Here is a 13,727-nt window from a genome sequence, read left to right as displayed (position 1 = left end):
ATATATGCAGATGTAGCAGAACTGAATTTGGCATTACACTGTTATATTGCTTTGTACTGGGGTAGCAGACTGTCCTTTAAGACACCCAAGAACAAGCACTGTGATTTTATAGAACATTGGGAGAAATAAGCTTAGCTCTGCTTTATCTACAGACTCAGCTCTGCTACATGAGAGGACATATGCATCAAATATGTACATCAATGAGAGATGATGCCATTATATGCTTCTTCTCTGTAACAGATCTCATCATTTATCATATATTTGTCCCTGTTCTGGTCTTTTGGGCGGAACGACACTTTATTGGTCCAGTATGATATCAGTACCTTGATTGTGTATGGGTAAAAGGTGGAGAGCACCGGTAGTACATGTGTTTAGTCCTCTGCTGGAGGTTGACCAAAGAGTGCACTCAACCATCAAATGCACAGAAACATTTCAATCATTTTTTTCAGTGGATCCCATGGGTAATGTAATTACTAACCTAATATCGAGGATGAAACATGGAAAGCATTAGTCCATGTCTGGTGAGGAGATTACTAAAGACCCACGGCTTAGATGACCTTCCATGTTGATTAGATAGAGCAAGAATCACTGGAAAAATGAACAAAGTTGGGAACTTTTAAAGTGACACCTTGTCATAAAACCATATTATAGTCATAACTCCTGTATCCTCCATGAAGGTCTACTAAATGAAACTTAGATCACCATAGATCACTGATGCTGTAATGTGGATAATCATGTATCATGAAACCAGACACTTTCCTCTCTTCATCATTCCCACATAAGCAAAGATGTTGTGCTTACTTATTTCTCTCTCTTTTTTTTTTCATATAGAAGGGTCTTTATGGTCCTCATGGCCATGGTGGATGGATATATATATTGATAGGAGACACATCCAACTAGATTTATTTTCAGGTTATGTGACGAGCCTTTGGTATGAGATCTCTTGAACATTGGTAGGACATGAGAAAATATTAGTTCAGTAGAGAAATCAATAAGGAATCTTGCAGATTGACACTAAATAGCCTCCATCCATATCAACTGACACATAAGTGTAATATGAGACCGCACTTTACATATGAAGGTAGAAGGTAGAGAAACGTATGGCTGCCCACTCTCATAACTATCCCTTGACACTCATTTTAGTGGCAAGACTGGTTGCTAGATACATGCTGCTTGACAGCTCCATTGAAATGACTACGGTTGTTAAGCAGCACATCTTATGCAACCAGGCTCAAATTAGAGGAAAGGGAAAAGCAGCTAGGCTGTAGTCATACAATGTCTCCTCAACTTCCTGTGGTATCATATGTTTCTAAAAAAGTAAATTTAGGTTGAGGAGAACTCTTTAAATTTCAGCTTCATCTTACTGGTTCTTCTATGAGACAACCCACAGTGAATTCTCCAGGTTCTCCAGGAATTAAGAAAATTTAAGTACTTAAATATTACTTTATTATAAATATATTCCCAAATACCTTTCATTAGCTATAATGGCTCATTTTGTCTAGGGAGCAATCACTAGGAGAAATAAAATGGCCACAGTCCTATTAGTACACATAGAACCTGTCCTAATCACACAACACTGAGCTAAAGAGCTGCCTCATCCTCCTCTCTGCTGGCCAGGGATTTTGATTCTGAATACAGTTTAATTTGATCTTCAGATGAATCTCTGTAGGAATTAAGTTCATGAGTAGACATGAGGTACAGAGAGGAGGTGCGAGTGTGCCTGATGGTCCGCAGCACTTGTATGCAGTCTCCATTGCCACAGCCCCACATTACCACAGTCTGTCCTGTCCGTCCTCTCTTTACTTCAGCTGTTTCCTCATGAACTCCATTTCTACAGAGATTTAGCTGAAGATCTTATCATCTGTATTCAGGATTCTAATCCCTGACAAGCAGAGCAGAGAGGAGGATGAGGCAGCGCTTTACCTCAGTGTTGTAAAGTAACTCGTCCTCATGTGTGATTAGGACAGGTTTTGTGTGTACTTATAGGATGGCGGACATTTTACTTCTCCAGATGATTGCTCCCCAGACAAAATGAGACATTATAACTAATGAAAGGTATTTGGGAATATATTTATAATAAAGTAATATTTAAGTATTTTTATTTTATTAATTCCTGGAGAACCCCTTTAATGTAGCTGAACACTGGTCACCATTAAATACGCTCTGTGCTTTTATGAGTGACCATGAAACCTGTTGTACTATCTAGCTCCACATTTGCGGCTCTTTTCCTGTTAGTCTTAAATGGGCACTCCCATCAAAAAAGGATATCCTTTTCTAAACTCATTGGGGGAGATTTATGAAACTGGTGCAAAGTAGAACTGGATTAGTTGCCCACAGGAACCGATCAGATTCCACCGTTCATTTTCCAAAAGAGCTAAGAAAAATGAAAGGTGTAATCTGATTGGTTGCTAGGGGCAACTAAGCCAGTTCTACTTTACACCAGTTTGATAAATCTCCCCAATTATTCAGGATATTTGTAGTGGATTAGACATAATCTGTAAATGAATGAATGCCTTGGGGATCACATAATTGTTTCTATGATTGGGTTGACCTTCTAGACCTGACAGGATATCTTCTCACCTTACAAGAAAGCCCTGGTCATTGGCATGCTTCTGAGTTGTAGTATATAAAATCAGTAGTAACATAGAAGAACATTTTGGGCAAAACTGATATCCAATGTAATGGGGGAGGTGTCTGGAGAAGTTGCTGTGTGCTGCTGCTCCATTCAACTCTATAGGAAGCACAGAAATAGCCTAATTTCTCAGGACCGCAGCTCATCTTCATGTCTAGACTGAGACATGTTCATACTTAAGGTTGGATCACACCTGCAGACTTTTTGGCAGATTGCCAATGAGTGTTCATATGAATGCTCGTTTGCTCGTTCATCAGACAATCGGCGGCAGTATTACACTGCAAGATGATCGTTAACGAGCATTAATACCAACGCTCGTTAGCAATCATGTGCCAAAAAATCTGCTGGTGTAATACAACCTTAATTAAACATGTCATTTGGCAATTGTGATTTTTAATCACGCTTAAAAATCATTGTTTGCCGGCGTCAGATTGTGCTGTCTAATTAGGATCTGCTGCCGGCGAACCACTAGACAGCATGGGGATGAGCGATGGCATAACGATCTCTCCTCCTGATGCTGAGGAGGAGATCACTGCATGTAGTAGCTGCAGTCCTCCACTAGTAAGCAGGCGATTGCCGAGAGGGAACGCTTCCCTCCTGACAATCACCTGCTCAATCGACCTACTACAGGCTTTACCGTACTGGTGGGCTTTATCTCACATATTGTCTCTGCATCCTATAGGATGGATGGTAACCAGTGTCCTCTGGGTTATATTCCCAGAGAGGTTAAGACCCAGGCATCATTATCATAGAGCATCTGCTGACCTAGATGTGACTGATAAATGCTCCTTTAAGAAGTTTAGACAATGGCTAATAAGACAAATTCTTTATCAGGTAATAAAGGTGATTCACACAGGTGACAAATGTAAACGTCCTAATCCCTTCACTTATCTCTATGTTAAATAGGCAAACGTTTGCCATGCCCCTGAATGCCACCGTTTGTCTGCGATCATAGGTTATTACAGCCAGTGTATGTCACTCCTAGCAGCAAAGTGGTTAATTCCTCTTTAAATGCGGCATAAATTCTAAGGTAAGTCTAATGACTTCTGGATATTTGGATTGCCTCTATCGCTGAGGATGTGAGAGCCTTGTGTAATAATACAGATAATGGAGGTCCATTCATCACTTCAATTTGTCAGGCTATTGTAGTAAACAATAACACTTATCTCTGAGAGTCTCCAGCCTTCAGACCTGACAAGATGCAGCAGTGGACTGGCTTTATTGGCACATCAAAGTTACATTGTGTAGAGAGTACACTGTACAAAGACAAGCAAAAAAAGCACATTACATAGGAGACAACATATAGGTCTACCTTCAACCAACATCCACATAGAGGTCTTAGGTTCACTTTTCTATCTTTCTCAACACAAACTCCCCATCCAGCTGCCCCAACATTGTTATCCTGTTGCCACCCCAGTACTGTGCCAGCTGTGTCTCCAAATACTATACTTCAGAAAAAAAATAGAAGTAATAATGTCCCCCCTACAGTGGACCAGTAATAATGGTGCTCCCAGTAGTAATAATGCCCTCAAGATGGCCTCCAGCAATAATTCCCTTCTGTGGCCACAGTAGTAATACCCACATTGTGTCCCAGTAATACCCCCTATAGTGCCCCCCTATAGAGTCATTTCTGTTGGCCAATATAGTCTATATGTGACATGGTGAAACGATACATGATATGGTCTGATGCAGTTTGGCTGTGATGCCACATTTGCCTATTCTCAGAAATGATATCTTAAGATCAACAATGGTTCCACATCATAGGCCTCCATTGATATTATCTTCTTACAAGTCTTCATGTCATTTACAAAATAATCAAAGGAGGGATTGCCTGTTATGTATCAGCTCTCAGAAATATTAGGATTATGATATTTTTTATGGCAGTGTGCACCATGGGGTGCTATGGATAGGCATAACTTTATTGCAATCATGTTATGATACTATATGTATGCTGGTCCTTCAATATGGCTAACCTCCAAACCATATGGTCCTGAAATCCAGTCCAGTGCGAATGAAAAATTTCCATTTTTAGAAATACCTTGAACGTATAAGCAGTTACTCAAGAAAGACATTGTGATCTGCATTACTCTGGAGCTATTGGGCAGCTCTCCCTTATATACAGATGAAACCAGAAAAATTAGAATATTGTGCAACTTAAAAGGTGAAACTAATATATGAGATAGACTCATTACATGCAAAGCGATATATTTAAAGCCTTTATTTGTTATAATTTGGATGATTATGGCTTACAGCTTATGAAAACCCCAAAGTCACAATCTCAGGTACCCTTTGTTCAGGGGGTATGGATTAATTAGCTGACTAGAGTGTGACACTTTGAGCCTAGAATATTGAACTTTTTCACAATATTCTAATTTTAAGTTGCATTACTGAAATAAATGAACTTTTGCGCGATGTTCTAATTTTTCGAGTTTCACCTGTATACCCAATTTTGCAACTATACTGCACTTCATTGCTTATGATTTGTAGGCTTATGTACTCTTTACCAAGAAACAAAGGTAAATGTCCAGCACAGGAACATAAAATCTTGATGCTTTATTGGAAAAATTATTAAAAATCCATCTCCACAAATCCAGTGTTCATTTAAGGCCGACGCATCTCGATCAGAAAAATCTTAATCATGGCATGATAATGATAACACGATGCTAACAGATTGAACTGCAAGTTCAACTTGATGGGTGCCATTTAAATGTTTTGCCCTGATACCTTGGAGCTTCTATGACCCATTTTGATTAATTTACCCCCACTTCTTGTAGCCCCTGCCAAAGCCAAGTAAAGCAATATCATAATTAGCTGTTTATAAAGGTTTTATAGGCTTTTACTTAAATGAATAGTCTTTGTGAATGATGCAAGTATGGCTTTGTAACCCCGGTAGCCTTTACCGGTCACATTAAATAATGGTGGCTCAATCACTACTGTGTTTTGAGCGAATTAAAGTCTAAATATTTGCAGTGGAAAAGGAACATACTGCCGTAGCGTCATCCTGCGCACGGGAAAACCGGTGTTTACACATTTCATCAAGAAAATGATATGGTGGTATTATGACTTGTAAGTCTGTAGACAGAATCTGCATGCACATAATCTAATTTCCACAGTTTACTCTGGTTATAAATGATTCCTGTGTTCCAGCGGAGAATACACGTTCTTTCATACAGTCACTGATATCATTCTCAGCATAAGAATGCCTTCAACACCCACACAGGAAATGATTGAATGGATTTTTCACATACTGCAGTACAGTTTGTATTCTGCTTTTAATTAATTTCAACCAAGGCAATCCATTTAAATGCTGCCAATTAAATGGCCCGGCTCTTTCATGTCCATTGGTGGTATGTAGAAGTACAATGAGAGTGTGGGACCATGCTGTGAAGCATTTACATTGACAGTCTACTGACTGCCACCAAAGAGAATTAAGAACCCAGGGGTTATCATAACTGGTGACCTCAAAGAGGGCAAACATTGTGACAGAGCAGCAGGGGTTGCGGGTACAACACTGGCGTTCATGCTTTGCAGCCTACGTCGCTTCTCAGGAGCCAGAGTGCACTAATGTGTTCTCTTGTTGAAAGTGGATCTACCATGGGAAAATGTATTTAGCATAAAGCGATGATTGAATTGAGCAATTTTAGTGCCATGTAAATCTACATACATGTGTTATTCACTGCTTCTTAAAGGGACAATATCAAGTCTCATATTATATTACATTATGAACAAGCAATCGGCAATGGAGATCTCATTGATTCGTAGCAATTCTAGAAGGTTGAGATCATTGATTTGTATCATAATCATCTACAAAATGCTTCAGACTTAAAGTTGAAGACTATGAGTCATTTTGCCATTTCCAGAGAAAGCTGTCACAATTTGACAATTTTTTCCTGTTAGGCTATGTGTACTTAATTGAGGGACACCCCTTAACGGTCATATCTTAACTAAGGAGATCTGCAGCCATCACAAACCTTGTTTTTTCAAAAGTCCCTCTCAATTTTCCATAATGATGGACAAGTCAACTAATATCACATTTCTTCACATCGCCCTCCTGTCAGTCTTGTGCGTGTACCCATCAAAGGTCCTTCAGCCTTGAAGGCACTTTTTGAGAAAAAGAAAGTTAGTCATGTTGAAGTTAATGCCTATCTCCCGCTGGCTAAACCAAGCGTACATATTTATGGTGGAATCTGCTTGCCTGGCTGTGGGTGGCAGCATGCTCATTGTAGGTGGTAGGATTTCCTGAAGAGGTGGGTTTTCAGGTTACTTTTGAAGGTTTGGATGTTTGGGGAGAGTCTGATGTACTAGGGTAATGAGTTCCAGAGTAGAGGAGAGGCATGTTAAAAATCTTGCAGTGGATGAAGAGCCAAGGAAGGGATTCTCAGTTGTGGATGGCAGAGACAAAACAAGGGGAGAGGTGGATAACTGTGCAGCAGAGTTGAGAATAAATTGGAGAGGAGTGAGAGTGCTAGATGGGAGGCCAAAGAGGAGAATGTTGCAGTAGTCCAGGCGGGAGATGATGACGGCATGCACTAGCATTTTAGTTGACTCAGGGGTGAGGAAGGAGCTAATAGGAGAGATGATTGAGGTGAGGGTTTGGATGTGTGGCTTAAAGGTCAAGGGAGAAAAAAATGTTATCCCCAGGCAGTGGACCTGTGAGACTGGAGAAAGCGTCATGCTATTAACTGAAATGGAAAGGTCAGGTAGGGGGCTGTGTGACATGAGAGAAAGACGTTGATTTCAGTTTTTTCCATGCTAAGTTTAATCAAGTAACATAGTGGGAGGAGAAAAATGAAGATCTAGCTGACAGACACACTAGGACTCTGGATAGCAGGGAAGTGACATCTTGGCCAGAGAGGAAGATTTCAGTGTCATCAGCACAGAGGTGGTATTGAAAGCATGGGACTCAAAGGAACTGTCCCAGGCTGGGGACTTACTCTTCTGAGCGTACAAAGCTAATTTTGTCAGCACCACTACATAAACTATATAGGAAAAATAAACTGGATCTCCAACATCTGTTTTCTACAGCTGTTACAAACAGGTGTCACTCTGGCAGTGATGGGTGTTGAGACCTACGCCAATCGTTGACCATGCTGGCATCAAAATAGGGAAAGATCAGCTGTATATTAAAGAACTAGGAGACAGCTAGCATCTCTGATTATTGTTTTTTTTCCTACAGGACATAATTATAATTTGATTTTAAAGCTGGCTATACTGTTGAGATACCTACCAGCCGATTGCTTGTTCGACTGACAACTAACTTTAGATGCCCCCATACATGGGTCCTCCTGTATATTATAAACAGATAAAGGGGAGAAAGTTGTTGCCAGACTTCTCTCCTTAAGAAAAAAATAATTTGTAATGCCATCCTTATCTCCCCTTATTATGAGGTGAAGAAGGTTAATGGAATTTTATGGAGTAAAATTTGAATATTCATGGATACATTGAGTTATATAAACTCAATGCTCATTAACTCAATGTATAAATATATCTGCAGTGAGCACCCTCTAGTGGTGGTTTAAGAAGTTAGAATTTTATCACTTACTTCTATGATGGTAAGTAGGGAATTTCTAGGGGTTTCTAGATGGACAGTTGTGGCCCACTCTAGTTCTCTATGCTCTGATGCAATGCTTAATTGCCCCGGTTTACATACTATTGCATTTTTTACTTTTTACACTACCTATACGTATAGGTCGAGTTTGCTATAATAACCAAGCATTCCTAAACATAATGTAGGAATCCATTCTAGAATTCATAGAGGTTAACATATTGAGAACGTGAAATCCACATCTATACGGAGCATTTGGTAGTGTTTACTCCTGCACATGTAATAAACTATTTATAAAGTAAAGCCTGTGCTAATGGCCACAAGGCACATTTATAATGTGCTTTGAAGCATTAGACCATGCAACTCCATAATTCTGAAAAGCTTGATAAGTTGAATTTGCAAACCCATTAATCTGATAAAGCATTTGAATTAGATGTGATGTCCGTAGGGCAAAAAATATATACTTTAAGAAATGAAACACATTTTTCTAGCTTACTTTATATTAAATTTGCCTTCTATTCATATAAGTGCTGATCAGAGAAATGCCAACTCAAGGTTGTGGATATAAAACACTGTTTTCACTAGTGTTATTGAAAATGTATTAAAGATAGTAAAGCTAGATTATGGTATCAGCATTAGATTTTAAGTTTTATTCTTATGACACTGGCCAAATAAGAGATGACATCACAATGAATATATTTTACTAGGTAAAAAACGGAATTGGAAATAAATGGGTAAGAAGTGAACTATCTGTGTCTCTATTATTGTTTAGAGTAATCTGAGGCAAATTATTCTAAAATCTAATAGAAAAACTCCTTTCCACAGAGGCTTATGTAGACCACTCTCCGCCCCTGGAGAACAGTGCTTAAACATTTATGTTCCTTCTTCACACCATTATTGAGAAAGATGATTTTTTATTAATATGTAAATTAGGTCTTAGGTGCACCGAGGTGTAGGACTGAGCCCTTTGGAGCGCAAGAGCTCTTCTACTCTGCACTTAGATTCGCTCCCCCGACTCCATGATTGATAATATTCTAACTCTTGTGTCATAGTCTACACTATCAGGGCCTGCAAAGTGTACCTGCCTCTGCTTCCCCAGCAGCGGAGATGACTAGTACACATGTGCCAATGATGTTATACTCCACCAGAAAGAGGAGCTGCTCGAAATTTTTTTAGTTTGATGATGACATCATTGGCACATTTTATATTTGTGTTATACTGAGTTTATTCTTGGATGCTACTAGACACCAAGATACCGCGCACCCTAATTCTATAAGCTTGAGATGAAGGTGATGTAGCATCCCCGTATAATCTTTCATAGATGTTCCCCAAATTTTGGGCATCGGAAAAGATACAAACAGCCCAAAGCAGGCTTTAACATTAAAAATGACAAAGACTCAACTCTATAGAGGAACTGCTGTATATAATTAGTAAACAAGGGTACAAAAATTGGCCAAGATCCCCCTCCCCTTAACCCCCAATATTATGAAAAATGGAAGAATTTCTGGGGCCTGGAATCTGCTTTTATTACAATCCATGGTATAATTTCTGCAAACAGCAGAGCTGACTACTGAGTTGCTTTGAAATAAGGGAAAATAAATGGTGTCAAAATTCTTGAATAATTGTAAAAGTATCTTTTGCATTTTCTGTGAGATCATGTATACTTGATCTGGAGCTGTAGATGCTGCTATCATATGCCAACTTCATTGGTAAAATAATAAATTAAAAGGGGCTAAACTGCTGAGGGCGGTGATTGGCTGCAGCAGCCACATGTTGTATGCCATCCTCGTCACCACTGCACTTTGAAAGCAAGCAGCAGCAGAAGAACTGGACCAGCGTTGCAGAGAACTGCGCTGGAGAAAGCAGTGAGGATAACTTCATTTGTTATTTTAAATGGGTTTTCTCACTTCAGACTTTGATGGCATATTACGATATGCCACCAATCCCAGATAGGTGTAAGTCACACCTGTGGGACCCGCACCTATCTCTAGAACGGAGTTTCCAAAAGTGAACAAGAGCCCACTACACATGCGCGACTGCCCTCCATCCATTTTTATGTAAATGTTAAATGTTGAGCCTACAAAAGTTACCAGTCACAGCAAAACTTTGATATACGGTACTTCTTGGAAGAAATGGATATGAGGCTGTATACTTTTGGTATAAGCGCCTAATTAACCAAGACCTTAATATGAACCTGATTTTGTATTACTTTAATAATAACTCACAGAATGTATGTCCTTTAAGGATGTTCAGGCTAATAATTAGCCACGTACTTCAAAAGAACATGAACTAGTTCTACGTAGGAACATACATAAAGCAGTGGAAGCTTCATAGCAAACATGAAAGTAGACAACTTTGAGTTAGGGAAGTAAAGCTTGACCCTTAGGTCTTTCTCACTCCATAATTTGCTAATCTTGTGGTGTATGGCAAGAGTTATATCTTCACCATGTGAAAGGGAAGCCTTACCTGAGCTGATACCTCTTTACAAGGAGTGAGCATCACCCTGAGAAGCTACCTCAGTGGTGAAGACACTATTTTGTACAAGCAAAGCTATAACTATAAGGCCTCTTTCACACGAGCGTGTCCGGATTAGGTCCGGATAAGGTCCGGATGCGTTGTGGCAAACCCGCGCGAGTAGGTACGAAATTGCAGTCAGTTTTGACTGCGATTGCGTTCCGTTGTTCAGTTTTTATCGCGCGGGTGCAATGCGTTTTGCACGCGCGTGATAAAAAACTGGATGTGGTACCCAGACCCAAACTTCTTCACAGAAGTTCATATTTGGGTTCAAGGTTGTGTAGATTGTATTATTTCTTCTTATAACATGGTTATAAGGGAAAATAGTACAATAGGGCTGGAGGGGTTAAAAAAATAAAAATAATATTTTAACTCACCTTAATCCACTTGTTCGCGCGGCCGGCATCTCTTCTGTGGAATAGGACCTTTGATGACGTCACTACGCTCATCACATGGTCCGTCAAATGATCCATCACCATGGTAAAAAATCATGTGACGGACCATGTGATAAGCGTAGTGACGTCATCAAAAGTCCTATTCCTCACAGAACAAGACAGAAGAGATGCCGGCTGAGCGAACAACTGGATTAAGGTAAGTTAAATTTTGTAAAAAATTTTTTTAACCCCTCCAGCCCTATTTTACTATTTTCACACAACCCTATTCATTTCTATGGGGCCTGCGTTACGTGAAAAATGCACAAAGAGGAGCATGCTGCGATTTTCACGCAATGCACAAGTGATGCGTGAAAATCATCGCTCATGTGCACAGCCCCATAGAAATTAATGGGTCCGGATTCAGTGCGGGTGCAATGCGTTCACCTCACGCATTGCACCCGCGCGGAAATCTCGCCCGTGTGAAAGGGGCCTAAGGGGTACAGAAATACCAGTTGCACCAGGCCCTGGTGTATGAGAAGTTCCAAAAGCCCCTCTGCCACATAAGAAGACACCATTATCATAAGAGCTTATGGAAGTTGGAACAAGTGTTACAAATTTTGCATCGTGGCCCAGAAGATTCATGATACTCCCTTGTGTATAATTGTGAATTTAGTTAATGGGTTAATAAAGTTAGATATTTGGGAGGAATATTTTGCCTGAGACTATGCTACACTAGAATGCCTCTATTAGGTGTATTCCATACATGAATAATATTATTGAACATCCAATACTAAGTATTTTTTCTTTTATTTTCTCCTCTAGATCCCTCAGAATTTAGCTGCAGAGAGCTTCGTTCTACTCAGCACATCACAGATGGGCCGTGTCGCAGCCTCAAACCTGTGAAAGAGCTGGTTTGTTCAGGCCAATGTTTGCCATCACATCTCCTTCCAAATTCCATTGGCAGAGGAAAATGGTGGCGCCAGAGCTCAATGGATTACCGTTGCGTGCCAGCTCACAGTCACACCCAACGCATACAACTCATGTGTCCCGACAATGAAGTGCGAACATACAAAATTCGAGTGGTGACCTCATGCCGATGCAAAAGATACACCCGCTTCCATAACCAATCACAGCTAAAAGATTTTGGAAAGGACATAGTGAAGCCTGCAAAGAGCAAGAAACCTCGGCTTGCGAGGCTGAGGGGCAAATCAAACCAGCATGAACTGGAAAATGCATATTAATCACCCAATGCTAAGACAGAGGCTATTTATATGTTGTGCAAGGATGAGGTGACTGTGTTGATTTACTCAGCACATGCAGATTAAGTCTGAGGAGTTGCTTAAGGAATTTAAGATTAAGGCTGACGTACAGTATTATCTACAGATTAAGATGAACAGGCCACTTAGCATCCTTTAAAAAGAGCGACTGGAGTAGAGAAGAGAATATACTCCGTATATTATTTTGTAATAACGCATATTATATTCCAGAGCATTCAGTCACTTCTTGTGCATAATGGCAGCCTGCTCATACAGATGGCGCCCACACAGAAGTAGAAGGAAAGAGGTTGAGAGACTACTGCAAAAATTTACAATATGAAATCATTTACATTTGGAGATTGCATGAAGTGAAATGGACTTTGAAACTAACAGCTTGTATATAGTGTTGAGCGAACTTCTGTTTTAAGTTCGGCGTCTAAAGTTCGGCTTCCGGTTAGCGGAGAATCCCGATATGGATTCCGAATTCCGTTGTGGTCCGTGGTAGCAGGATGAATAATCGGCCATTATTGATTCCGCTACCACAGACCACAACGGAATTCGGAATCCATATCGGATTCTCCGCTAACCGGAAGCCGAACTTTAGACACCGAACTTAAAACAGAAGTTCGCTCAACACTACTTGTATATATGTCATATATAAAAGTGTATATAGTGCATATTCTATATAAGAGCAAGTGTTCCCACAAATGATAAATATACTGTATAAAAATTTTATTCATTCTTCATTTACAAAGCTTCCAACATAAGCTCCCTGTTCCATTATCTCTGTTCTTACCTCAAGGAACCTCCTGTGAGAGTAGAATATAGGACCTTTACTCTCCAACCGCAGATCGTAGAACTCTCCCTACATGAGTTCGGCTACATGGATTGCAGTGTAGTGGTGCTAGCAATGACTGGGATTGCAGCGAGACACGTTTGCAGTCACTATGACCCCAGATTTGCAAAAAATCCAGCAGTGTTGGTCCAACACTGCTGTTTTTTTTTTGCGGATCTAGGGTTGTAGTGACTGCAAATGTGTTGTGCTGCAATTCTATTCATTTCTATGCTAGCACTGTGATCCTTGGGATACAACAGCTGTCGGGCGACCAAAATCACCATGTAGCCGAACTCTTATATCTTTCTAATATCTGTGATCTATAAAATTCATGGAGTCAGAAGCTTTCATGGAATCTAATACAGTAGAAACCTATTGCAAGGTGGCCCCTTATATACTGGGCCCATGTATGTATGTCCACCTGACTTGCCTCTTTCACACGGGCAAGATTTCTGTGCGGGTGCAATGCGTGAGGTGAACGCATTGCACCCGCACTGAATCTGGACCCATTCATTTCTATGGGGCTGTGCACATGAGCAGTGATTTTCACGCATCGCTTGTGCGTTGTGTG

General features: G+C 40.2%; 1 protein-coding gene across 1 annotated transcript in view; it reads left to right on the top strand.

Annotated features, from left to right (window-relative positions):
* Positions 1-13,282, top strand: part of SOST (sclerostin) — a 14,654-nt gene extending 1,372 nt beyond the window's left edge. The window contains exons 2-3 of the mRNA XM_040435825.1: positions 11,888-12,726; positions 12,944-13,282. Of these exons, the coding sequence (XP_040291759.1) occupies positions 11,888-12,306 (419 nt within the window). The 3' untranslated portion in view covers positions 12,307-12,726; positions 12,944-13,282. The remainder of the gene's footprint in view (positions 1-11,887; positions 12,727-12,943) is intronic.
* Positions 13,283-13,727: the final 445 nt, after the last annotated feature.

This window comes from Bufo bufo, chromosome 6 (assembly GCF_905171765.1).
Source record: "Bufo bufo chromosome 6, aBufBuf1.1, whole genome shotgun sequence".
NCBI classification, from domain to species: domain Eukaryota; kingdom Metazoa; phylum Chordata; class Amphibia; order Anura; family Bufonidae; genus Bufo; species Bufo bufo.
This window is presented reverse-complemented; position numbering and strand designations above follow the sequence as displayed.